This window comes from Toxorhynchites rutilus, chromosome 3 (genome assembly GCF_029784135.1).
Source record: "Toxorhynchites rutilus septentrionalis strain SRP chromosome 3, ASM2978413v1, whole genome shotgun sequence".
Lineage (NCBI taxonomy): Eukaryota > Metazoa > Arthropoda > Insecta > Diptera > Culicidae > Toxorhynchites > Toxorhynchites rutilus.
The window spans coordinates 181,524,244-181,548,795 of record NC_073746.1 but is presented as its reverse complement, the minus strand read 5'-3'; the positions used below and the strand labels follow the sequence as shown (position 1 = coordinate 181,548,795).

The window sequence follows — 24,552 nt, the reverse complement described above, 5'->3', positions numbered from 1 at the left end:
AAAAATGTTTTCGTTTTCAGTGACTCCTTGATGACGATAATGGTTTTTCACTTCTACAGTACAGCTGAAAACATTGCATGAAAACGTGCGGCAATATTGGGTTTCATCGTGAAGTGAACATGAGATGGATGAATATTTGTACAATTCAGGCGCTTTCAAATGCAGATCGTTTGGACGTCTTCTTAACAGACTAACGTTGGTGAAGTTAGCTTTGATTTTTCGCTCCATATTTTCAGTACCAAATGAGAGACGAAAAGACATTCTCGTTGAACTTCCGAGATAGAGATTTTCCACATCTCTTTCTCTCTGAAAAAGAATTTCGGTGAAAAGGAAGAGACGAATATCAACAATACACGGTTCATCGAAAACTAGATTGATTGACTGAATATTTATCGCGCAGCCGAGCGAGAATTTCGATCTCTGTTTTAAACCCTTGCTGAAAGACGCAGTTCTACGTCAAAATGGTACAAAATTGAAGTTTGAGTTTACTTTGTCAGCGCTGTGTACTGCTGCCTGTCAGGTGTAAATCAGAAACATTCATACGAATCTTTTATTACTTTCGAGAACAGTTGCCCAGCTCTCGATGAACAGCAATATTTACGCATCGTGTGGATGCGCACACTACCAGGATACAATTTCATTGCCTGTGTTTCTCCCACCGGTAAAGCGTTAGGTCATGTTGGGAGTTTAGCATCAAAATGGTTGTTTGCGTCGTTTTGGGGTTGTGGATCCACAACACTCTCTCCCCTCGTCCCGCAGCCTACATGATACGTGTTTCGAGTTGTCCTGCGGTAAGATTTTCCACCAGTGCACTTCCGGCATAACTCCTGCTGTGTTTTTCACTCTCTCTCTCTGCCTCTGCCATTCAAACCTTACCAAACCTAGGGCAGCGGCGCCATCGGGTGCAAGAAAAGGAGGGTTTATTACGGCCAAAGCACCGGACGTAGCGAATTGTGAATATTTTGTGTTAGAGAGCTTATTTTTGCTACGCCTTTTTAAGGGTGGGGGGATGAAGAAGTGTGTTCTCGTTCATCATGCACACGGAACGGAATGAAGAATGCCCGAACACCACGCCGGAAAGGGTTTTTGTGCATGTGGGTTCGTTGAGAGTGTTCATGAAAATTGCTTATGAATTTATGGAAAGTGAAAAGCAGGATTCCACGGAAGAAGCCGAATCCGGCTTTGCGCTGATGCGAGGCCACAACGAGGATGGCAGGCGAGCGCATGCCGAAAAAATTAAAAAAGGAAGTATTTTCTGCCGCACCGCTGGGGCTGGGATTAAAGGGCGTCATGTGAAGCATAATGGAAAACAATAAAGGAAATTAAGCATATTTTCGAAATTGGTTTGCTCTTGCTGCCTTCGTTGTTGTTCTTACACAATCGGGACTAGCATGAATGTTGCTGCCTGTTTGGGAATATAATGGAAGTGTGTGCTTTGGAAGGTATACGAGTATACGGCAACCAAACAGGATCGCATCCCATCCAGCAGTTCAAACCACATGAAAGACTTGCTCTGATTTTCATGAGGATTTTCCTCCTGTATGCAATCGAAGGGTGGGAAAATTTCTTGCTGTTCTAGCAGTTCTTGTGCTCTTGAGTGGTGAACGTATTGGTTTTACATCGGGTGAAGTTATTTAGACGAATCGGCAAAGAATGTTCACATTTGGGCCATTCCTCTTTGGATTTTCAATTGAACTGCGGGGTAGAACTTGATTCAGTTTCGACCCAGCATATTGTCTAGTCATAGCCGTAAATTGTAGAGGCTATCATGGGGGTAAACTAGTTCTTTGGCGTCAAATATTTTCACATTCAAATTTACATGACTTTTTCATCTTAGTTACATTCTGGTCAACTTCCTAACGAACACCACTCGATACTTTGCATCCCACAGTCTCCATCTGTACAGAAACTGCACACCAATATTTCACTTTAACCGTCGCTGGAGAAACCTCCCGTTAGCCGCATCATCAGAATAGTTTACAAAACTATGCTGAATTAGTTCATATTTCATCATTTGAAAGTTTTCAATTCTTTTCCACTCCATCCACCACCGCACACGCCAGCAAGAGCTCTCGCCCAGGGGCAACTGGGCAAGGGTTGCAGAAGCAGAAACTTTTTTGCTTGATTGATGCTTACCATAATAAAGCATCTGCAAACATAAAACTTTTGTCTTCTTTTCCGTGCTCGTATTTGTCCTCTTTCTCCACCACCTGAAGAGAGGATAAAGAAGGAAGGAGAATTCACCCGGCTGAAGAATCTGCAGTTTTCATTGTTCCATAAACAAACATTAAATTAAACTATCTTCGAGCAAACAGCTCCCTCCGCATTCGTTCTCCTCTCCCTCTCTCGGGCAGCATCCAGAGAAAATTATGATTTATACCGAGAACAAGTTGACTGAATTCAGTTTTCACCGTAAAGTTTTGTATGTGGTTTATGATGGTTCGGGAACTGGTCTGCGCCGGAAGGCACAACAGGACAAAGTGGTTGGTGGTTTGCAGTAAGTTTTCGAACAGAACTGAGTGTATGAATGTTGTGAGCTGGAAGATTGGGAAGCTTACGACCAGAACTGACCGGAGATGAAAACAGATGGAGGCATATTAATAAGTATGATTTGAGTTTCGTGAGTGAATTGTTCACGAGACGTTCTGTACATCGTTTGACCCACAGATACAAGTTTATTGTTAACCGTGGCATTGTTATGTATGATCAATGGTCAGAGTCCCCTCAAATGGAACTCTGTTATGTGACAAATACTGGTGAAATCATTTCGGAGATTTTCTGCTAGCAACTATTGAGGTGATATGATAATGGAGCCTCAAAACTCATATTGCTTTCAAAATAAAGGTATATCTAATCTTAAGCCTCAATTTGAAAAAGCGTGGAGAATTTGCTCTCGCTAATCTACGTAGAAGCGAATGGAAAAAGGAGCTACATCTTCTATATATATATATATATATATATATATATATATATATATATATATATATATATATAAATGGATTCCTGTCTGTCTGTCTGTCTATCTGTCCGTCTGTCTGATTCTTATGGACTCGGAAACTACTGAACCGATCAACATGAAAATTGGTATGTAGGGGTTTTTAGGGCCGGGGAAGGTTTTCGTGATAGTTTGAGGCCCCTCCCTCCTCTCTAAGGGGGGGCTGCCATACAAATTAAACACAAATTTCTGCATCACTCGAAAATTAATCAAGTAAATGAAACCAAATTAGGCATATTGAGGTTTTAGGGAGCAAGAAATGTTATATGGTGGTCAAACTCTCCACCCCCCCTCTCTAAGGGGGGGCTGCCATACAAATTAAACACAAATTTCTGCATTACTCGAGAATTAATCAAGCGAATGAAACGAAATTTGGCATCTGGAGGTTTAAGGGTGCAATAAATGATTTTATGGTGGTTAGATACTCCTCCCCCTCTCTTAGGGGGGGGGTCTTGAAGTGTAGGAGAAGATAATGAAAAATATCTATCAGTTTGTTAAAAAAACATGACAATTCAAAATTTTCGGAAAACTCTGAAGGAAAAGGGAAAATTTGGAAAATTAAATTCCCATATGTTCTACAATTACATAGTGACAAGTGCTGTTAGTCCATTTGATGTTTGCACTAGCCAAATTGATCTTTGTTAGAAACTGGAAATGGATTTTAATGTCATGAAGCGCACTCCTATCTATACCAATAAAAAAGTATCGCCGAATGTGTTGATAAGAGCAGAACTCGAGGAAGGAATTGTCCGATTTAGGGCTGTCTTTGGTCTATCATATTTTCTGTATAAAACATTTATTCCATGCAACAGTGAAAAACTTGTTATTTGCAAGTGGTTGAAAAATCTTTAATGAGAATTGTGTCTAAAAATAATCTGATATTATAATGATGAGTTTTGGTAGAAGTACTAGGAATTTGAAAGTAAAAGGTAAATTCAACGGGGTCGATTAGAAGATCAGTCAATGAACAGTTCTGCGATTGGACCCATGAACTTGCTCATAGTAAGAAAACGTGAGTGTTTGAAGGTATTGATAAGAAAAAACAAATTTTGGGCGGGACGAAGTTTGCCGGGTCAGCTAGTATTTTATAAAACCCCCATCAATATGGGTATCAAATGAAAGGGAATACAGTTAGAATACAGTTATTTCTGAAAAATGCTAATCACAATTGGCTGCGATCACAAAATGGTGACATTTTTTTTTCAATTCATCAGTATGTCTATCAAACGATAGGGCTTGACTAGTAGAACATAGTTATTGGGGGAAATTTAAATCCAAAATGGCGATACATGTATTTTTTCGAAATCCCATCAATATGGATATCAAATGAAAAGGCTTGATTAGTAGAACACATCACATCATGAAAAATCCAAATTCAAAATGGCCATTACTTTTATGAAACGGTTTTATTCAGCTTCACCCGTTTGTATGTACGTTTGTAGCTTTGTAACTTTGTAACTTTGTCTGTAGCCCTGTCCCACATGATTAGAAATTTGATCTCCTTTCTGTTGACCGATTGATCTGAAATTTGGAACACTGCTTCATCTTTGCAGTCATTATAAAACTGCGTGTTCCATTGAAAATCCAAGATGGCGGCCGCTACAAAATGGCGGATTACAAATTTTCTCAAAACCTCATCAATATGGGTATTTCCAAAACCCCATCAATATGGGTATCAAATGAAAGGGCTTGATTAGTAGAACACAGTTATATATGAAAAATGTAAATCCCAGATGGCGGTCGCTAAAAAATGGCGGATCACAAATAAAGAAAGAATTGAAAAAAAATATTATTATTGTAATGCAGAAAAAAAATTAATCGAAATTTTTTACTTTTCTTCCACAAATTTTATTTTGTTTTGCGAGTTTTTTCCCTCCGCAGAATGAATTTAGAAGTTTTAAAACGCGAAAAGATAGAATGAACAAGGAGTGATGACTCGGAATGAACGTGAGTGGCAGATGCAAGAATGGAAGGAGAGAGAGACCGTATAACCTTCATCTCAACCTGTTCAAAAAAGAGAGCGAGGTACACAAAACCTGGAAGAAAACTTCAACATTTTTGATTTATGATTTTATTATTTTTTATATATTTTTAATGATTTTATTTGTAATTATTTCGTGATTTCATGATTTTTTTTGTTTCTTATAATTCACACCCAAATCAAACTTAAAAAAATAAAAAAAAGATAGACAAAACAGATAAAAGATATGAATAGTATAAAGATATATAGCTATAAATAAAGTGTATGATGAACAATACACATAAAGAACATTATTCCATTGAATTATGACAAACAATACCTTTTGTTGTTGTTCATTTGAATAAAACACAAGAAATATGAGAAATGTTAGATGAAACTGCAAAAAAAATAAATATGATAGAGAGGAAAATTGTAAATAATGATAATTAAAATAATAATGATCCATTAGTAACATTAAAGAGATAAAGGGAAGAAAGTAATTAATAACATTATTTGAAAGCATTAAAGAAAAATATGTACAATAAAGAGGCTAAAACAAGAGTGAAAAAAAGAGCAAAAAAATTATACGAAAATGTAAATGCGCAATGTGATAATGACCAAATGTAAAGGTGAAAAAAGGTATGATGACCAAATGTAAAGGTGAAAAAATGTATGATGACCGTGAGATGGTTAGATTGGAAAGACGGAAATGGGTTTTCAACGGGTGAGACAAGGCTTCGATGGCAAGCACAAAACTCAGCATATCGCAGGCGAGTTCAACCACGCGGTGTTTAATTTCGTTCTGTTTGTTATTTAATATATGCGTACGATTCTAGTGCGATCTAAATTTAAGTTAGTAAATGAGGAAATAAATGAAAACATCAAATTGAATAGAAGTAACCGGGTCAGTCGGGCTCGGGGAAGTATGCAATTTAACAATTTCCTTTATTTCATCCTATTTTGAGGTATAATTTTTTGTAAAAAGTAAAGAAAAAATGTGATTATTTTCAAAAAGTATTCTAATTCTTTTTTAAAGTTTTCAAGTATGCAAAGTTGCTTGAATGGCCTTTGTCTCAATGTCTTTACACCCACAACGTTTCACTGCAATCTGAGATGTTGTTGCCAATGGCCAGTCGAGTTGGCACGAAATTCGTCATTTTTTTCGGAGAATGATAACTATTTCAACAGTAAAAATATTCATCATTTTCTGTTTATATTTTGCTGTGAACCGATACATTCGTGAGATGTTTCTTCCTTCTTATTAAAATCAAACAGTTTATCTTCTTAATTCACTTTCCTCCACTTTCACAAAGTTCAAATCATTCAAATCTCATTCCATTTGAAGGGCTGAAGGGTTCGCCTCCTCCAACCTCCCGAAAAAACGGTGGACATCTCAATCGAACCAGTGTCTCTTTTTCGGCACTCCATCACGACCAAAGTGAATTAGTTTAATAGCACCCGTTTTGGCGAAGTGCTTATCGAATTTGGAATTCTTTACATGGTTGACGGCAATCGACAGCAGCAGAAGCAGAAAGTTGGGGGCGACCAGCTGACTAAGTGATTGAAAGTTGAGGCGAAACTGTGGGCAAAAAGTTGACTGAAAGTTCTTCTGTGTTAGCTCATTCGGGGTTTCCCCCTTTCGCTAATGTTCGGTTTATTTGAGTCAACGATAGGACTCTTTCAGCTGGGCAATATTTCCTCCTGGGCACGGAAAGTCAATTTAAAGAGTGAGAAAAATTCGACAATGAGGACTCGGTTCAAGAAAACGGCTGAATAAATAATGTGCCTCTGATTTTAGCTTTCATTCACGGGGAAAATCATCACAAATTAATTATACTTTGCAGATACTGGTTTAATTCCATTTATAATTGTCTTTCCATATCGGGTTTTTCATTAAATTTGCAAAATTTGAACTGTCTGGAATTATACGAGTCCGAAGGGAGGAAGCAAACTTAGTCACACACACACTTCATAGGATGCTTTTGTGAGAAGCATCCGAAGTAAAACTACTTCGATGAACCTGAAACGGCGGTAAATACCCGTAACATTAAAATAGGACTGATTCAAGCTGACTCGAGACAGGTCTGAGTTCGTAACTTCTCAGACGAAGGATTCCAAGGGCTTGTCTGGTTTGTCTCTGCGCTGTGCCTCTCGTTCCGGCGCATTTCTGACTGTATGCCTCAGCCTCCAAATTGAATTGAATTAATAACGCTGCAAAAATATGTACTCCAGACGATATTCTTTTTGCCTTGGGACAGCTATCTGTCACTCGTCTGCTTGTGAACTAACTCTTGCTAAGCACATTCAAGAGATCAACGGTAGAAACCGAGACTATGACCTTCACTGTTGATTTTAACTTTGATATCCCACCAGATCGACTTATTGTTTTTCTTTGAAGTAAATTTCTGGAAATTAGATTATTACAAATTCAATTTCCATATTTTCATTGTTTCTATCCATACTCTGAAATTTAACCTACAACTGACGACAGCATTAACGTCAGCTTCCCAAATGAATGCGGCTCTTCTCGTTCGCAAAATATTTACCAACAGCATCATAATTGCAAAACAAACTGTTCGTACACATGGAACAAAACAGAGGATTACGGCTCTGTCAGCAGGTTTCCTATCGGGTACGAAAATCCAACATGTTGTGTTATGCATTTTGCCCATTGTCCTCAAGCCGCACGTGCGCTGTCTGGGAGAAAGATAATATTTGTCAAGGCTTCAGTCTCGAGTTGCTGTCTGTTTTCAGAGATGGATAGTGTTATCCTTGGAATTATTGTGTATCATAATTGAAAGTTCCTGAACTATCAAGGCTCTTTTTTTCTTCAGACCAAACTGAACCTCAACCTGTAAGAAACATTAAGAGCAATGGTGCCAAAAATTCGTCATTATGGTCACCACTATTTACTGGTGGGTTGTGTTCAAGAACTTAATGGAACATTCTGAACATGAATGGCTTGCAAGTGTTTCTTCTACTATACTGTAGTATACTGTAGCTATTGTAGTTATATTCTACAATTAACTCTACACGACATGCTCTTGTTCCGAGGATGAATGAATCATCATCCTCTACTATTTAATGAGAACTATATTATACTGTGGTTTATTTTCTAATGATGCCTATTTCATAAATCAAAAAATCTTCCGTTGTCGATTTAGGATTGTTATAATGTGCTACATTTTTTTTCGTGTTATTGATCGCTAATTCCGTTTATAATAGCGAGAGGAGCAAAATCTAGTTATACGAATTGCTTCAGATAAATATAGCAGAACCGAGAAAAAAAAATAGAGGAAGGTTACTCCAATCCGACCGGTGACCCAGAACCGACCACCCCTTGGATCTCAGTAATGGCGTTATCTACCGAATTTCAGTAGTGTCAAATGAAAGGTGTCACTACGTTGACAATTTGGTTGTATGGTGACCTTTTTCCTGCTCCCTTCATTCTGGCATTTTGGCGCCGTTTTGTGTTTTCGTTTAGGAATCGAAACTTTATAAAACTAGGCAATTTCAACTGCTCACGGTCTGCTCATCGAAACATGCTATATAAATTGAGTTTACCTGTTACCTGTAGTACACGGCATGCCTTTAACTGGAAAACGGTCGGAGTGGTCCTAAACTGACTCTTTGTTTTCGTTCTGTGTGTGGGTGTTTGTATTTGCGTGTGTACCGTTGATCGTTGAGAATTGAACGTTTATCGTTGAGCGTTGAGCGTTTTTCATTAAACTTTAAGTATTGAGCGTTGAGGGTTGAGCTTTTAGCATCGAGTGTTGATCGTTTCTCATTGTACGTTGAGCGTTGAGCATTCAGCGGTGAGCGTTGAGCGTTGAGCATTGAGCGTTGCATTTGTTTCCGATTTCGTTTCAATTTCCATTTGTGCATGTGTTCTCTTACTACCGCCATTTCGCTCTAATACTTTTTTTGTCTAACTCAACCCCCCTACATCATTTCCGGTCTACTAGTTTTAGATTAACCGGAAGTCGCCATCTTCGTTTCCAAAATGGCATCGGAATACGATATTTGACTTCCGCTGTTATAGACCTTTCACGCAATACCCATATTGTACGGAGTTTCCATCATTGTTGGTCATCTATAGTCATTATCGGCAAATCGGATGTCAAAACAAGATTATACTCGTTTTCCGCTTTTCCGCTTTCGATACTTATGAACCACATCGATCACTATAAAACATAGTTGAGGAGTTATACAGTGATAGACATTCGTTTAGCCGCACTTGGAAAAAACTTGAAACACTTCCAAAACAACAAGGAATGTTCTTTTTATCGGGATACTTATTTGCTGTAGTGGTAGTATATTAAAGTCAATTTTATTGGAAGGACTCCGTCATAATCACACGCACACACGCAATTCAAACGTCGTTTTTTCCCGAGACATACGTTTAGCCGCAGGGCATAAAAATCGAGTTTTCGCATAATCACCAAGCCTTTTTCTGTGTTTTTTGAAAAAATACTTGGGAATGTTCAATTTACAAGATAAATATTAGATGTGCAACGTAAGAAGTTGGTCAGATTAGTGATTTATGTAGAATTTACAGGAATGGCGAAAGGTATTCTATTGACGGAAGAGGGGCGGAAAATAATAAAGATATTCAGTGAACAGGTTTCTAATCGCTCGATCGTAACAAAAATTGGTCTATCTGAGAAAGTGGTACGGAATTTCTTTAAATAGTGCCAGAAATATGGGATATATCGACCAACAAATGGGAACACCAAAGTTACTTTGCGTCTTAAAGTTCGAATAAGACACGAAGTAACCAGTAAACGATGCCCTGCTCATACATTAAGGTCAAGGTGGAAGCTAGCCATTGTAGTAGTATAGGTAAACCCTCGTGTAAAAATGGGGTAATAGTGTTTGTGAGAGAAGAGCAAAGCATACGTAAATAGATCAATTCACTTATCAGACTGTGTGGCGCTTCATTGACACGAGTCTTTGAATACATTTGAAATAAAAAAACAAATAACAATTCAATACTAAAGTAAAATGTATGAACGACATGTTCCGATGAACAATTGCAAATATAAATATATATAGAAGGTGCATTTGCATATGATTCTGATTATACGCGAGCGTAACATGAGCAAATTTATAACACATGCGAATTGGGGCACTTTTGGTATTAACAAGTTCTTCCGCATAGTAACTCGATGTTGATAATTCCTTAATATTTTCCTTCGTTGATCGTATTGTTTTCACATATTCACGTTGGAAAGCCTTAACCCTTCTCTTCGTTGGCCGAGGCATTTATATTGAATTTAATACTTTTCCGTTTACTGTTTTTGAAAGCATAGGCAGCCGTGGCAGTGTTCCGAGCTCTGCAATACAATTTTCTTACCCAATGTTAAAGTTGCTAAAACTTACATTATAGACCCATTAAACGTAAAAATAATAATTGTATTGATATCAACACAATTTTATTCTATTGATTTTCATGACATGGGACGCTATGACTCCGGAATAACATTTTATTGAGTGGTTTTTATAGCTGTTTCGATGATGTTGTTTGGCATCAGTGTCGAAAAAATAACGATGCTTCCACCAATACAAACAAAACCATTGCAGAAGATTGAAAAACGAAAATTTAACTTTCAGAGCACTTGGTCGAGTTTTCCGACGTTCTTCACTATACGGTGCGAAAGCAGATGAAAATTTAATATCTTGTGAGTAATCGATTAGAGTTTGGTTGATATTACTTGATGGGAAGTGTGCGAAAACGATCATTTTCTTCACACTGTTTCGCAAAATTATTGATTTTCGGGCGAGAGGTGAGGGAGGGAGATGAAAGAAATGAGCGCCATTGTGGCAGCCATTTATGGCTAGCTTCCACCTTCACCTTAAGGCAGAATCGGTTGTTCCAGTAACGAAGAGACATAGTGCGCGCATCTTGAATGAGTCACTAAACATCATGTGGAAGAAACTCCAAGGGAAGCCGGAACTGACCGCCACCCATAAGTAAAACCATCTCATTTTCGCGCAGCAATACATGGAATGGAATCTGGAATGGAGAAATGTTGTATTTTCTGGCGAAAAAAGTTCAATTTGGATGGCCCGGACTGTTACAGTTGCTATTGGTACAATTTAAGTCGACGGAATGTCATGAGATCTAAGCGAAACTTTGGGGGCGAAAGTTTGACAGTGTCGGGAGTCGTTTCCTATCACAGCAAACTTCCCATTTGTTTCATTTTCACCCGAATGAACTACGAAAATCATCTTCAATTACTGGAGGACGTTTTGATTGGCCATATTGAGAATAACGCTACCGAGGATATCGTTTTTTCAGCAGGATAATGCATAGATCCACGTTTCCAAGCAATCGAAGGCATGGTTTGCTGAGAAGGAAATTCCGCTTCTTGAATGACCTGCTTGCAGTCGATTGCAATCCCATAGAGAATCTATGGAGAATCTTGGCCGAGATGGTCTATGCAAACGGATGACAATTTGACAACATTTCCAGCCTCAAGGCAGTAATTCAGGAGTGTTGGGCTATAATCAATATGGCAACAATTTAAAAGCTGTCTGACTCGATGCTAAAACGAGTTTTCAAAGTGTTCTGAAATGGAGGTGAACATACTAAATATTAGCTACCGATTGGACTCGAAATTTGCCGCACAAATTTTCTTTTATTGAAATTTTAGGATGCGGCTAAACGAATGTCCACCCTGATTCTACATATTTCAATTACTTGGAAAACAAAAAGTGAATTTATACTTTTTAGAATGAATTCGATGAAAATAAACAACAATAGTCTTTTATGAACAAAACTGTACAAATAGTTGGCTTATAAAAAATATTGAAATAAATATTGAGAAAAAAATAGGGTGCGGCTAAACGAATGTCTACCACTGTAGTATTCATTTCAATGCCGAAGTCGCCAAAAACGAGAATTTTATGTGATGAATGACCGTTTAAATTTAGGGGGTCGGGTCAGCTATTGTAGATTTGTAGATTTGTTTTAATTCATTTTTATGTCGCCAAAGAAAACCATCGAGTTCACTGAAATAGCTGATTTTTCTATATACTACGTCGTTTATTATAGTTTATAGAGTTTATGTTGGTTAATTGTTATATTTTCTTAATTTATTATTGTGAACTTTTTCAAATTTGTTTCCATTTTTTATAACAGTTGTTCACTCGGTAATTTCACAACTTTATAGGGTCCTCTCCAATAGCTTCCCTTCCCAGGGTGCGCTGTTCCTATCTCGGGTTAGTATCGACCAAAACCAAATCTCTCCACATGGGCTGCCAATCGTTCGCTTTTTTGATATATATTTCTTTGCGTTTTGCTTGACGCTTGATAGTGAATGTCGCTAAAAATTTTCTTCATTTCTGAGCAGGACGCTTGAACGATGTAGCGTAATCGACGAAGTTTTAGATCTTATTAAAATATGAACTTTTTTCGAAGACACCAACTTTCTATCTTTTATAGTTTCTGGAATACATGGCATTTTTGTATGGAGGCTTCTGAAAAAAATAATGTTTTACTCGTAACATTTTTACGAGTTGAACATTAATAATAATTTTTCAAAGAAAACATGAGAAAGTGGTTGTTGGAAAAGACTCTTTTCCTGTAAAAGTGCACATCTTCCAATGTATAGGTGACTTGTTAAAAATTGTAAGGGCTGTTCATATCTTTTTTTCTTCAGAAAACATGAAAAAGTTGTTGTTAGAAAAACTTTTTCCCTGTAAAAGTACTCATCTTCCGATGCATAGGTCATTTGTTGGAAATTATGAGGGCTATTCACATATTTTTCTTGAGAATTTAAAAAAACCTTTCTTGTGAAGAATGAATTTCAATTTTGAAAATAATTTTTTTTCAGTGCAATTTTCCTTTAAAAAACATTTCATCCTTTGACCAGAATTTCGTAGATATTCTAGTTTTTGAGTTATAATTTTTTGTAAAAAATAAAGAAGAAAAAGCTTTTTCGGAGATTTCAAGTGTGCAAAGTTGCTTAAATGACCAATGTCTTTACCCGCAATACGTTTCACTGCTATCTGAGATGGTGCTGACAACTCCTAAGACGAGTTGGCATAAAATCCGTCATTTGCTTCTTTAGTGGCAACGAATTCATGCAATTGCCTTGCCAATAACCTCCATTTATCACTTGGTGTCGTCAACCCGATTCCAAAAGAGTTCCGAACACAAATACCGTCCATCCGATAAGTTCTCAAACCTAGTCGAGAGTGTCCTCCCACGCGAAGCAGTCCAACCCGAGGGGGGCAACAGACGCTGTAATTACTGCCTGAAAACTGACCCACAAATCATCCGATGGCGGCAACGTCAATGGCAGAGACTTTCCGCTCGCCGCGATACGGTCAGCACTTTTCCGCCGAGTTTACCTTCGCAACCTTCGGACACCGGAGCTGCTGTTCGGCTGCTCCGGGAGGAGGACTGTGGACGATGATGTTCCCTTTGTACGCCATGCAAACCGAGACCTGTTGCTAATGAGTCAAGACTAATCGATTTTCTTCCTTCCTGGGGTTCGCTTTTTGCGTCCCTTCTAATTACAGAAAAATGCAAAAACCCATTAGGAATGGAGTCTGGAGCGATCAACGATTCGCAGATAACGGCAAGCTCGGCACACGACATCGGCAACGTTGGTCCTCAGCACGCCAGGTAAGTTCTTCTGGTTCACATGTTCATCCGGAAAATCCGCACACTATTAGATAGATGAGGTTCAGCTCACTTAATCTCTGCCGTCGCATTGTTTTCCGGCAACGGTTGTTGGGGCTGCCGCGAATGGAACAACATTTTGTGGTTTATTTTTTAATCTATCACAGATGCCCTCCCACACAACGGATTGTGTTTCTTTCGCTCCTATCGTTCTGATCGACACAGGACATGGGAAAGCTGGGGGCGTGGGAGGAGAATATCAAGCGAAGCATAGTGTCAAGAATGCGCTCAGCGTCGGAAGGTGAATAGCAGCATGCTCCTTTCAGCGCCGCGTTTGTACGAGCGTGAAAAAGCCGGATGAAGTGCGCCTTGCCGGCTGCTGGATAACAAATCCACATTATCCTCATCAGGATAACAAATTGCACTCATTTAAAATGAAAAATCACTATATGTACTAATGCTGCTGCTGGCGCTGGTGGGGGGAGGAAAGTTTCCCGTCACCGTTTGTTCCTTTGTGCATAATGTTTTCTTTTTTGCTTGAATCCTTCCACCCACACCTTGGTGGAGAATTCCCGCCCGTGGTGAGTGAATATCCTGCCTTTCTTGCGGTGATGTAGAGCCCTAAACCGATAGAGTTATTCTTCGACTTCGGAAGAATTGAAACTCGGTTACAATTTCCTGCGTCGAAATATTTCAAATCCCGTCTCAGGGCTCAATTCCCAGAAGCATTTCTCAAGTCGTCGAAACGAACCTGAAAACAGAGGGAAACCAGCAAATGGCAAACAAAGATAAATAACGACCGGAGTGTCTGGCGGGGAATGGAAAGGCAAAACACGATATTCTCCTATCATGCACATTTTCAAGCGCGAATAAAAAAAAACTGTGCACACACAACACACACACACTCCCTCCTAGTCATAAGCGTTCCCACTCGCAACAGATCCTCACCGGGGCAACAATGGGAGGAAATTATTTTCCATTTTCGCAAATGAGTAAGAAAACGACGTCTTTCGGTGATTTTCCGTTGTCGCCCTCGTGCTTTCGGGACAATGCGTGGGTGGAGCGCGTGATGGTGCGGGTGGTGCACGGAACCGGTTCCTTTCAATCTGTTTTGTCCTGTGCGCATTCATTCTTTTCGGCGTTACGAGACAGAGAAAGAGAGAGAGCTTTTCGCAGCCAACAACAATGATGGTTGCGAAGGAGACGACGGAAAAACCTTTTCCATTCAAGTTCCCCTGTTTAGTGCTGCAGAGGTATGAGAGAGGAAGCAACAAATACCAGTTACAGGGTACCGAAGCCCTTCCAAAAAGCAGCGTGCATCGCGTAACAAGGTAGAGCGGTGAGTTAATGGTTGTTTTTGGAAGTACCGAGGCTTGGGGTGAACTTGGGGCGATATGAACTATGACATGCAAAGAGTGCTTTAGACAGCTTTAGATAACCGACGACAACAAAAATTAAATCATTTTGAATCATCTTATTTCAATGATGTGTTTGATGTAAAGTGTAATTATGTAAATAGGTGAAAATAAATAATGTTAATAAGTTAAAAAAATAATAAGCTGTGAAAGTGGAAGAAAGTAATATATTTGTCTCAAAGTAGAAAATTAAATAAAGAAAATTAATATTAATTTATGATATGACAGACAACTTCATTGGTGCTGACCAATTCGTTGGCACATTATTTCGTCGTTCCGTCATAACGTCTGCGTTAATGATATTTGTCAATGGTTGTCCGTTTCTTTGTTTTCATATTGGACTAGCTGACCCGGCAAACTTCGTCCCGCCCAAAATTTATTTTTCTTTATCAATACCTTCAAACATTCACGTTTTCTTACTAAGCGCAAGTTCATGAGTCCAATCGCAGAACTGTTCATTGATTGATCTTCTAATCGACCCCGTTGAATTTACCTTCTACTAAAAAATTCCTAGTACTTCCACCAAAACTCATCATTATAACATCAGATTATTTTCAGACAGAATTCTCGTTCAAGATTTTTCAACCACTTGCAAATAACATGTTTCCCCGTTACATGGAATAAATGTTTGATACAGAAAATATGATAGAATAAAGACAGACCCCTCCCCTCTTCTCCCCTTAGGGAGGGGGTAGGAGTGTCTATTCACCATAGAAACGTTTCGTGCCACCTAAAGCTTCAAATGCCAAATTTGGCTCCATTCGCTTGATTAGTTTTCGAGTTATGCCGAAATTAGTTTTTCATCCGTGGGACAGCCCACCCCAAAAGAGGGGGGAGGAGTGTCGAACCACCATAGAAACATTTATTGCATCCTAAAACCTCCATATGCCAAATTTGGTTTCATTTGCTTGATTAATTCTCGAGCAATGTAGAAATTTGTGTTTCATTTATATGGCAGACCCCCCCCCCTTAAGAGAGGGGGGAGGAGTATCTAATCACCGTGAAAACATTTACTGCACCCTAAAATCTGCACATGCCAAATCTAGTTCCGTTTGCTTGATTAATTCTCGAATAATGTAGAAATTTGTGTTTCATTTGTATGACAACGCAAGGCGGTAAAAGCTTCAGATCACCACATAGGTGAACCATGTTTGTGGGAACAATATCAAACACTAACCCATATTCTGGAATTCGATTGATCTGAAAGCCGATCGGATTCCACGATTCGAACGAAATCGACTTTTGCATTCTGAAATCTGTACGATCTATGGAAATATGGCTACCTTGCCTTGATGAAAAATAGAAGTTGTAGAGCAATTTACTCTCTATCTGATTAGCAGACCGCAAGCATTTTTACATTGTAAACATTTGAATAAAGATTATTACTTCATTTTATTTGAATACTTAGATGACATAGTACTGACCCCAACTCAACTTTTTTTTTATTTTTTTATTATATTTCCGCTAAAACATTATCCATAATATAAAAACATTATTAGACACAATTTTCGTACACGATTTTTATCCACTTGCAGAAAATGTGTTACAGTGTTACATACAAAACATATTTGAAAGGGTGTAGCTAATTTCCATCAATATTTTTCGTTTTAAAAGCGTGTTTCTTCCACCAGAAAATCCGTTTCTATTTTTACAGAAATAGAACACGAAGCTCAATGCCATCTATGTCCAATTGTCACGCATTATACCATTATCACAACTTTTTTTTTTATTAATTCGTTTATTTTTACAGGCTCAGTTACTTAAGTTTAAAGGAGCCGAATTCTTAAATATATTTTTAAAACTATATATATATATATATAAACAATTTTCTTACATCTATGGTTAGTAAGGTGGAAAACCGATTACTCGCGGTGTACTCGAGTTTAGAAGGGTGACATATTTTTAGGAGAAGGATGGGATATAAGGAAATTGTAACAATGTTGATGAACACTCAATTCTTAAATCTATTCGTATATCTATAGTTTATTTACATGTCAACTTATTCTACTATTTATAGCAAGGGGACGAATTACCCGCAAAGGAAGGAAAGGAGGGTATAAGGATGTAGGGACAATCACACACGAAGATCTATAGCTTTAAGGAAAACATATATATGGGACATGTAATCAAGGTCTAACCGAGCCAACACATCTCTCACCGGCACATTGGGCTGTCTTCCTCGGGCCCGAAGGGAGTTTTCTAAATTCGATCTGGCGACCAGATACACCTCGCACGACCAAACAACGTGCTCGATGTCGTGATAACCTTGGCCACAAACGCAGAGATTGCTGCTGGCAAGATTGAAACGGAAGAGTAGTGCATCTAACGAACAGTGATTGGACATGAGTCGGGAGAAGGTGCGAATAAAGTCCCGACTCAAATCCAGACTTTTGAACCACGGTTTGAGGCTAACCTTTGGGATAATCGAGTGAAACCACCGGCCCAATTCATCTTCATTCCACTTGCGTTGCCAGTTAGCGATGGTATTTTTGCGAACTAAAGAATAAAATTCATTGAAGGCGATTTGACGCTGATATATATCGCCTTCAATTGCACCTACCTTTGCCAATGAGTCAGCCCTCTCATTACCCGGAATTGAGCAATGTGAAGGGACCCAGACAAAGGTAATGACATAACAGCGTCTGGATAAAGCACTCAAAATTTTTCGTATTCTCTCAAGGAAGTACGGCGAGTGCTTTTCCGGCCTCACTGAACGGATAGCTTCGACAGAGCTAAGACTATCCGTTACAATGTAATAATGTTCAACAGGTCGTGAGGCGACGCTGTCCAGCGCCCAGTATATCGCTGCCAATTCAGCAATATATACCGAGCAAGGATTCTGAAGACTGTGTGAGGTGCTAAAAAATACGTTGAACACTCCAAATCCTGTGGACTCATTCATAGAGGACCCATCAGTAAAGTATATATTATCATAATTGATACGCCCATACTTTGCATTGAAGATTGTAGGAACGAACCCCAATCTAAGATAATCTGGATTTTCATGGATTTTCTCCTTCATGAACAGATCGAAATGTACAGAGGAATTGATGTAGTCAGGAAAACAAACACGGTTGGGAATATACGAAGAAGGAACAACCTGCATAGAGGTGAATTCATGATATGAACTCATGAATCTAGAATGAAAATTTAGCTCGATCAATTGCTCAAAATTTCCGATCACCAATGGATTCATAACCTTACACCGGATGAGGAACCGAAGAGATAATAAATTGAAGCGATCTTTTAGTGGGAGTACGCCTGCCAAAACCTCGAGACTCATGGTATGCGTTGAGGGCATACATCCCAACGCAATACGGAGACAAAGATACTGAATTCGCTCGAGTTTAATGAGGTGTGTTTTGGCAGCTGATTGACAACAGAAACTGCCATACTCCATCACTGAGAGAATAGTTGTTCGTTACAACATTATAAGATCTTCGGGGTGGGCTCCCCACCATGTGCCGGTAATTGTACGGAGAAAGTTTATTCTTTGTTGGCATTTTTTACTCAGATACCTAATATGGGCCCCCCAAGTACATTTGGAGTCGAACCAGACCCCAAGATACTTGAATGACATAGCATGAGTGATCGGTTTACCCAAAAGTTGAAGCTTTGGTTTTGCTGGTCTATGCTTCCTAGAAAAAACCACCATCTCTGTTTTCTCCGTGGAGAATTCGATCCCTAGCCCAATGGCCCAGGTTGAAAAATTGTTCAAAGTATCTTGTAAGGGTCCTTGCAGGTCGGATTCGTTTGATCCTACGACAGACACCACTCCATCATCTGCAAGTTGTCTTAGGCTGCAATTTTGTGTAAGGCAATTGTCGATGTCGCTTACATAGAAGTTGTACAAAAGGGGGCTTAAACATGAGCCCTGGGGGAGGCCCATGTAAGAGACCCGACTTACTGCCGAATCTCCGTGAGAAAAGTTCGAATGTTTCTCACAAAGCAAGTTATATAACATATTATTCAATAGAGGCGGCAGACCCCGAGAGTGTAATTTGTCTGACAAAACCTCTATTGAGACAGAATCAAAGGCCCCCTTTATGTCCAAGAATACTGAAGCCATTTGTTTTTTTTCGGCGTAAGCCATTTGAATTTCTGAAGAAAGCAACGCAAGACAATCATTCGTCCCCTTGCCCCTGCGGAACCCATATTGTGTATCTGAGAGTAGGCCATTCGTTTCAACCCATCGATCAAGGCGAAACAAGATCATTTTCTCCAACAATTTCCGTATACAAGACAGCATTGCTATTGGGCGGTACGAATTGAAGTCGGACGCGGGTTTTCCGGGTTTTTGAATAGCTATAACTCGTACTTGTCTCCAATCATCTGGAACAATATTATGCTCCAGAAACCGATTGAATAAGTTCAACAAGCGATGTTTCGCCACATCAGGGAGATTTTTCAGCAAGTTGAACTTAATTCTATCCGATCCCGGAGCTGAATTGTTACATGAAAGGAGAGCAAGAGAGAATTCTACCATCGAAAACTCGGAATCAAGATCGCACCTATCTTGTGGTATATCTTGAACAATTTTTTGCACAGGAGCGGAATCAGGACAAACCTTCCGTGCAAAATTCAAAATCCATCGATGTGAATATTCTTCGCTTTCATTCGTTGAAGAGCGATTTCTCATGTTTCGAGCCACTTTCCATAATTTTTTCATTGACGTTTCTCGTGATAAACCTCCCACGAAATTTCGCCAATAAGCACGTTTTTTCCCTTTGATCAAGTTTTTAAATTGATTTTCAAGGTCCAAATACGTCTGAAAATTTTCAGGGGTTCCACGTTTCCGAAAAGCTTTAAATGCATTCGATTTTTCTACATTAAGCTTGGAACATATGCTATCCCACCATGGATTGGGAGGCCTTCGACGAATAGTGGAACCTGGGATGGGTTTCGTTTGAGCGCGAACCGCGCTGTTATAGATCAAACGAGAAAGGAAGTTATACTCCTCCAATGGAGGTAAACCATCTCTGGAATTGATGGCTAGAGCAATCGCGTCCGAATATTTTTTCCAGTCAATGTGTCTTGTGAGGTCATATGCCATGTTTATAGATTCAGAAGAATTCGACCCAATGATCATTGCAAGGAGGGGCCATGTTTGCATCAATTGCTGTAAAATTGTCTTTAATACTGGAAGCATTGAGATGACAAGGGTTCTGATGGAGTCGGAAACATTAAAACACTTGAAGATTTGATCCAAAAGGTCAGACAACTTTATAAATCCCGGTTGAGAAGTTGAGCTGGACGGAAAAACAGGGACAGTTGGGGTTTTTGATGTCCCCTCGAGTGCTGGGTCGTTCGAAGGTGAACTATTCCCACGGAAGCCAGGAGGAACCTGATTTTGCTTGTCCGCTGCACTCGATTTTTTAGGCAAGCTAACTGGGGGTATCCCCCGGAGGACTTGTTCTTGAACTTTGGGAGTGGTCACATTTTTGCGCCGGGGATTCCCTTTGAAAATAAACGGTGTGCCCCCGCTAGCTGTGTCCGCTTCCATTTCATCAACTGGCAACGTGGAAAAGGTATTGTGTGTTGAGATTGGTTGTTGTTGTTGTTGGGCCAGTGGAGAAGCGCCCTTTAAAATTTCCGCAAAAGTGCGCTTCGAGCGTTCCTTTAAAGAGCGCTTCTGTTTCTCCCAGCGACTCTTGTAAGTTTCACAAGCTGAGAGCGCGTGTGGTTATCCTCCGCAATATGGACACTTATGCTCAGTCGCACTGCAGGATTTCCCCTCATGTTGATCTCCGCAAGTGGCACAGCGCTCCTTGTTGGCACAATAATCTGAAGTGTGACCAACTGACTTGCATTTGTTGCAAGTCATGGGCTTTGGCACGAAGATTCGCACAGGTAGTCTCAATTTTTCCACCATAACGTAGTCAGGGAGGGCGGCACCAGCAAAGGTGACTCGAAACGAGTCTGACGGCGTGAATTTAGTTTGATCCCCATCATGGGAGAGTTTCCCGAGTTGGCGACAGTCCAAGATCTTTACTTCCATTGAGGGAAGCTTCTTGAACTTGCCTTTTCCTTCTTTTTTTATTTGTTCGCTCGTCAGACCCGTTTCAGTTATCACCCCCTCAATTTCTACGTTATGGGAGGGTATAAATGTTCTATATTCGAGAGTGAAGTGTTGGTCAGCAACAATCTCGTTTGTGTGTTTCCGTTCATTCACGACAACTAGCAATTTGTTCGGTCTAACCCTGCGAATTTCAGATACAGAAGTGTATCTGGCCAGATCTTTCATGATCTGAATCACGTTAAGGCTTTTTCCTTTTGGTTTTGGCCGGAGGAAAACAACCCACGAGCCAGTTCCAGGTGCATCTTCTGGATAAACTCTGACACGTGGAGCGGAAACAACAGAGGGAGAAGACGAGGACGAGGACGAGGATTGGGTTGGATCGGAAACATCAGAAGGGGGAAGCGAAATCGATGATGGGAGAGGGGGAGTGGAAGTAACAGTCGGTTCAGAAGGGAGGCTTGCTATTTTCTTAGAGGGGGGCTTGGAAGTATGAGCAGATTCGTCCCCAGAAGAATTATCTTCTTTTTGAGGGACTCGTTTATGTTTTTTCCCAGATCTTAAATGGGATTCATTATCGGAGATCTCCATCTCTGGAGATCCTCCACTATCCTCCATTTTACAAAAATTTCTGTCTTATTTCTAATATATTATTGATTTTAACAATAATCTCGAAAAAAAAAATAACAAAACAAAAATAAATTATGATAATAATATTAAACAATGAACAAATGAGTTGAATAATAATATTAATATTAAATATGTGTACCTTAATATAAAAGTTGTTCCGATACTACGCTCTACTGCCCTAACCAGGGAGAGACAGAGGCTACGCGCTATGGATCAACACAATAGCGCAAGAATAGCTCACACGGTCACGTGATGATAATTTTTCCGTTAACGACAGCCACACGATGGCGATCCCGTTATGCCAATGTTCAACAGCCGCCAAGGGCTACAAGCTGCAAGAGCGCTGCTTCCTTTGTTCCACTTCACAAAAGGTCAATTCGAAAGCGGACAGCAATGACCTTCACCCGTACACTATACCAATCGCACAATAGTAAAAGTGGCAACGCACAATAACGACACTGAACTTTACTCGTCAAGAGTTGGATAGCGAATGTTTATCACAACTTGATTGGACTTGAGTTTGGACTTGAGTCGAACGGAATACAGAATGAAAAATGAGATTTGTTGGAGTTATTCAGACTCGATCATATTTCAGAATACGGTTGATCAGTAGACGGATCTGAAATTTCGGAGGCAATTACACTATCGATAACAATGCATTGCGTTTTAGCCTGGCAACAGCAAAGGCTGTGTGGGCGTTGCTTTCGATAGCTTCTCGCGGTTGAATTTATTCGTCCTCATGCTGCTTGTGTCGATTGTGTCGTAGGAATCGCAATCGTTCGCCCCCTACCTTCGCGTACATACTGACGATGAATTGTTGGCACAGCACACGACACCGTAGAACGACGTTGCCTTAGCTGCGTTCAATCATCATTCGATAATAAACATCCATCGAGCTCTCTTGTTTGTTTCGTCTCTTGTAACTACATATTCATAAGTATTAATTCGTATCATTGAATCCACACACGTGTTCTTCAGCTGATAATTTATCTGGATTGATGACAATTTGCTATCCGTGTGTGTTCTGAAGGATATCAATAATTCATTGTACTTATTCGATAAGGTTTCCAGTACCTCGTCGATGCCCCTAGCTTTAGACGAATTGAGGTTACTTCCGCATGTGTGGATGATGAAAGTTGGAGCGGCTGTTATGTTTTTTATTTGAATATTATGTTTACAAAAACACTAAAATCGCGATATAAAAAATAAAAAAAAATGGAACCGGATTAAAAGAATGAAAATTTTGGTTCTAATGTTTTTTTTCTTGAAACCATGATTTAAAAAATAAGCCAACAAAATTTATTCATTCTATTCAGAAGAATAGATTGTGTCACCCATATCGGTATTAAATACACGGTAATCGGTATCCTAGCGGTATGTAATATAGTTTACGACCTATTCTCATGCCTAACAAACGTTTTGTGCACAATTTCATTAAAATCGGTCGAACCGTTTCGGAGGAGTTCGGCCACGAACATCGTGACACGAGATTTTTTTTATATATAGAATATATTCTATGCATAAATTCGCGAATAAATTGTTATAATATGCTTTTATATATAATATAATATTTATAATATAACTAGCTGACCCGACAAACTTCGTCCCGCCCAAAATAGATTTTATGATTTGAATACTTTGAAACATCCACGTTTTCTTACTAAGTGAACGTTAGTGAGTCCAATCACTGAACTCTTCATTGATTGATTACCCTTCGGCCCTTTACAATTTCCTTTTACTATAAATTGTGTAGTACTTCTAAAAAAATCGTCCTTATAATATAAAATTATTTTCAGACACAATTCTCGTTCAAGATTCTTCAAGCATTTGGACATAACATGTTTCTCCGTGGCATGGAATACATGTTGGATACAGAGAATATTACAGAATAAAGACAGCTCAAATCGGACCATTCCTCGGGATTAGGGCACACCAACACATTTGGCCTTCCATTTTTGTTTATATAGATAGAAGATATAGGAATGCGTTATTCCGTCTGAAAATCCTTTTCCACTTTCGAACAAAATCAATTTCGTTAGCGCCAACATCAAATGGACTAACAACGCTTAGCTAATTGTAGAACGCGAACAATTTCGATAGCACAAATATCAGATGGACTAATGGAATTCAATTTTCCGAATTTCCGACCTTCCTTCAGAATTTTCCGAAAATTTTCCGATTTTTCTCTCCACTATATTAATCTACGGGAAGAGACGAATATAACAAAATACAGGAGGCTAAAATCGGACCATCCCTTCTTCGGGTTTTCCGCTTACCGACAGATTTTGCCTTACATTTTTATTTATATATACCGTCGATAGGGGTAAGATTGGGTCAAAAACGGAGAAAGTTATTGTTATTAATATATTGACAAATATTGCGAATATTTTTGGAAGCTGTGATCCGTTTAGTAGGAGACAGAAAGGTACCAGTGAACATTCAGTTGAAACTTGTAGCGGTGCACCTATTGCTATTCTGCCGTAATCTCGCAAAGTGACGCAAGCGCCAAAATTGACATTTCACTTTTTCTTATAGATTGGTAAAGAATACCAACTGCTTTCAAACAACTGCGAAGTTTTACAGAAATGTGAAAAAATGACCCCGTAAAAACCTAAATACAAAGTGGCGCAAATGCCATTTCCACTGTGATGTGGCGTAAGCGCCATTTTCCCTATGGTGTGACGTAATTTGATTGTGATGCGGAGTGATTTTTTTATCTGATCTGATAGCATAGGATGGATTAGCAGGGACAGCAAATTTCCGACATCTTCCGTAATGAACATTTAGCATAATGAAAATCACGTTTCCGAAAAGCTCGTCATGTCAAATATTTTAATCCAAAACAGTCCATCCCCATGCAGTGCTACATTTATAATAGCAATTTTGGTTCAGAACTACAAATCA

The 24,552-nt window shown here is 39.2% G+C and overlaps 1 protein-coding gene across 4 annotated transcripts in view; it reads left to right on the top strand.

The window, feature by feature from the left end:
• LOC129775535 (discoidin domain-containing receptor 2) overlaps positions 1 to 24,552 on the top strand; it is a 631,586-nt gene that overhangs the window by 294,910 nt on the left and 312,124 nt on the right. For all 4 annotated transcript variants that reach the window (XM_055780375.1, XM_055780374.1, XM_055780376.1 and 1 more), the window contains one exon: positions 13,485 to 13,590. In XM_055780375.1, coding sequence (XP_055636350.1) covers positions 13,485 to 13,590 — 106 coding nt within the window. The remainder of the gene's footprint in view (positions 1 to 13,484; positions 13,591 to 24,552) is intronic.